Source organism: Rhinopithecus bieti, unplaced genomic scaffold (genome assembly GCF_001698545.2).
Source record: "Rhinopithecus bieti isolate Rb0 unplaced genomic scaffold, ASM169854v2 scaffold_63738, whole genome shotgun sequence".
In the NCBI taxonomy this organism is placed as follows: domain Eukaryota; kingdom Metazoa; phylum Chordata; class Mammalia; order Primates; family Cercopithecidae; genus Rhinopithecus; species Rhinopithecus bieti.
In genome coordinates this window covers 12,909-15,737 of record NW_016867559.1, presented here as the reverse complement: position 1 = coordinate 15,737, position 2,829 = coordinate 12,909, and the positions used below count along the sequence as shown (strand labels likewise).

The following is a 2,829-nucleotide window of genomic DNA, read 5'->3' as shown; positions in this document are numbered from 1 at the left end:
ATATATATATATAGATAGATAGATAGATAGATAGATAGATAGATGTATCTCTCCAAAGGACTCCTAACCAGTGTAGGTAAAAATGCCTACAATTCAATCAGAAAAAGGCAGGTGACAAAATAGGAAAATGGGCAAATGACTTGAAAAGGTACTTCACCAAAGTGAATCTCCAACAGGCCAGTAAGCATTTATGAAAAGGTGCCTGACTTCATTAGTCATCAGAAAATACTGGTAAATTCAACAACATTAAAATCAGAATGCAGGGCATGGTGGCTCAAGCCTGAAATCCCAGCACTTTGGGAGGCTGAAGCGGGTGGACTGCTTGAGCCCAGGAGTTTTAGAAATGGCAAAATCCTGTTTCTACAAAAAAATAAAAAATTAGCCAGGTGTGGTGGCGTGCACCTGTAGTCTCAGCTACTTGGAAGGGTGAGATGGGTGGATCACTTGACCTTGGGAGGTGGAGATTGCAGTGAGCCAAGACTGTGCCACTGTGCTCCTGCCTAGGTGACAGAGTAAGACTCTATTTCAAAAAAAAAAAAAAAAAAAAAAAAAGAAAGAAAAAAAGAAAAAAGAAAAAATCAGAAGCTTCTATCCAGAAGAGGACAACATTAAGAAAAGATAAGCTGGCCGGGCATGGTGGCTCACACCTGTAATCCCAGCACTTTGGGAGGCTAAGGCGGGTGGATCACCTGAGGTCAGGAGTTTGAGACCAGTCTGGCCAACATGATGAAACCCTGTCACCCTGTCTCTACTAGTAATACAAAAATAGCTAGGCATGGCGGCGCACCCCTGTAATCCCAGCTACTCAGGAGGTTGAGGCAGGAGAATCACTTGAACCCAGGAGATGGAGGTTGCAGTGAGCTGAGATCACACCACTACACTCTAGCCTGGGTGACAGGGCGGGACTCTGTCTCAAAAAAGAAAAAAAAAAAAAGAGAAAAATGATCGGCATCTGAGGTGATGGATTTGCTAATTATCCTGATTTGATCATTACACATTGTATACAAAAAAAAAAAAAGAAAAAAAAAAAAAGATAAGCTGTAAACTAGGGGAAGATATCTGCAACACATAACCAAAAAAGAAGCAGTATCTGTAACATTTAAAGAACTACAAATGAGACAAATCAACCCAAAAGTCTTGGGCAAAAGATCGAAAAAAAAAACATTTCACACAAAAGAAAACATGAGAGCTAACTAAAGATATGAAAACATGGTCAACCTTGTTAATAATCAGGGAAATGCAAATGTAATACTTTATTTCATGACCACCAGATTGGGTAAAGTGAAAAACTCGGCAATAATGTGAAACAAGAGGCATTCTTATACATTGCTAGTAGGAGCATGGAGACTACCTTTGAGGCATTCACATCTGTCTTTCTCGTCCGCTTCATAATTTCTTCTATTCTCTATTTAAAGGGAAAGAAAAATTCAAACATGAAAACAGATTAGAAACCAAACAGTTATCCTAAAGGAGTTGATTATCCCCATTTCACAGAGGCGGACAATGGCAGTGATTGCTCCAAAACCACAAATATTACCAACAAAAGGCTTATGGTGGCAGTTGAGTCTCCTATCCCAATCCCAGTTTCAGCTACAAAATGCCCTGAATGACTGCTGTATTTGTTATAACACAAACATCCAAATGACGACGTCTCACTCCTAATTTTGCATATGCAGAAATTCATTACTTAGGCTAAGCATATATTATTGCAAACCAATTACAGCTTTTAACATAATTTTAGTCTTTAGTCTTCAGTTGATTCCTGAAGCCAATGTTAATGAAAATAATACACCTCAATGATGCCACACTGTTATTGTGTTAATGAAGAGAGAAGACAGGAGGTGGAGGAGAAATATACTTCTAGGGAAGGACAGGAATTCTCTCTCCTGTGCACACTTCTTTCCCTGCAGTGAGGAGAGTTGCAGCTCCCTGGTCCCCTCAAGGTGACCAATCTACTACCAGATAGGCCTTGCAGCAACTCAGCCTGGACCAGGGCTGCCAGATGAGCTCACATGTGGCCCTACCTTAAAAACAGCCTGCACCTTGGCCTCTCAAAGAGGCCTGCAGTTTCTGCTTTTTCCCATGTAGTTGCTGCAATTTCCAGCCAGTTTAGAAGAAAGTCTTAACTTCCACCAACCCCTACCATGACTGGAGTCCTTCTGCTCAGAGGAGTTTTGTTACCAGAGGTTTGATATAGTGAGGCATCACTGTAATGGCCACTAAGGGTTCATGAGTGGGAGGCATGATCAGTAAGAGGACAGCCTTCTATGTAGGAGAGGTCAGATCCTTGGATAAGGAAGAGAATCGAGTGGAAAAGCCACCAGGAGCTAGCATATATCAGATTTATGATTCTTAAAAACATGCTGATATCAGGTGCCCAACACTGTTTAAAACACAGAATCAAGTCCCCCCAAACAGACAGCGAGTACCTTTTTCCTTTCTAACCGTTCCTGTAAATTTTGTAACATAATTCTCTCGTGTTCTTTCTTGCGTTTGTCAGCTTCCTCTTGAGCTTTTATGTTGGCATCCCCTTTCTAGGAAATTTGTATAAAAATATCATTTAATCTCAAGATACCTGAGTGACATCAGAGAACTCTAGTTTAAAAATTTCAATGGTAAAATGTTATCTAGCATAACAAAAGAGTGTAACCTTTTGGATGAGGGGTCCTATATTATGATATTTGCAGCCAGAGGTTGGGCGCAGTGGCTCACACCTGTAATCCCAGCACTTTGGGAAGCTGAGGCAGGTGGATCACCTGAGGTTAGGAGTTCAAGACCAGCGTGGCCAACATGGTAAAACCCCATCTCTACCAAAATACAAAAAAGAGC

General features: G+C 41.0%; 1 protein-coding gene across 1 annotated transcript in view; it reads right to left on the bottom strand.

The window, feature by feature from the left end:
- The window catches only part of LOC108525514 (MAP7 domain-containing protein 3-like), a gene marked incomplete at its 5' end in the record, with an annotated part of 20,560 nt that overhangs the window by 5,099 nt on the left and 12,632 nt on the right, over positions 1 to 2,829 (bottom strand). Inside the window, 2 exon segments of the mRNA XM_017866463.1 lie at positions 1,274 to 1,405; positions 2,430 to 2,534. Of these exon segments, the coding sequence (XP_017721952.1) occupies positions 1,274 to 1,405; positions 2,430 to 2,534 (237 nt within the window).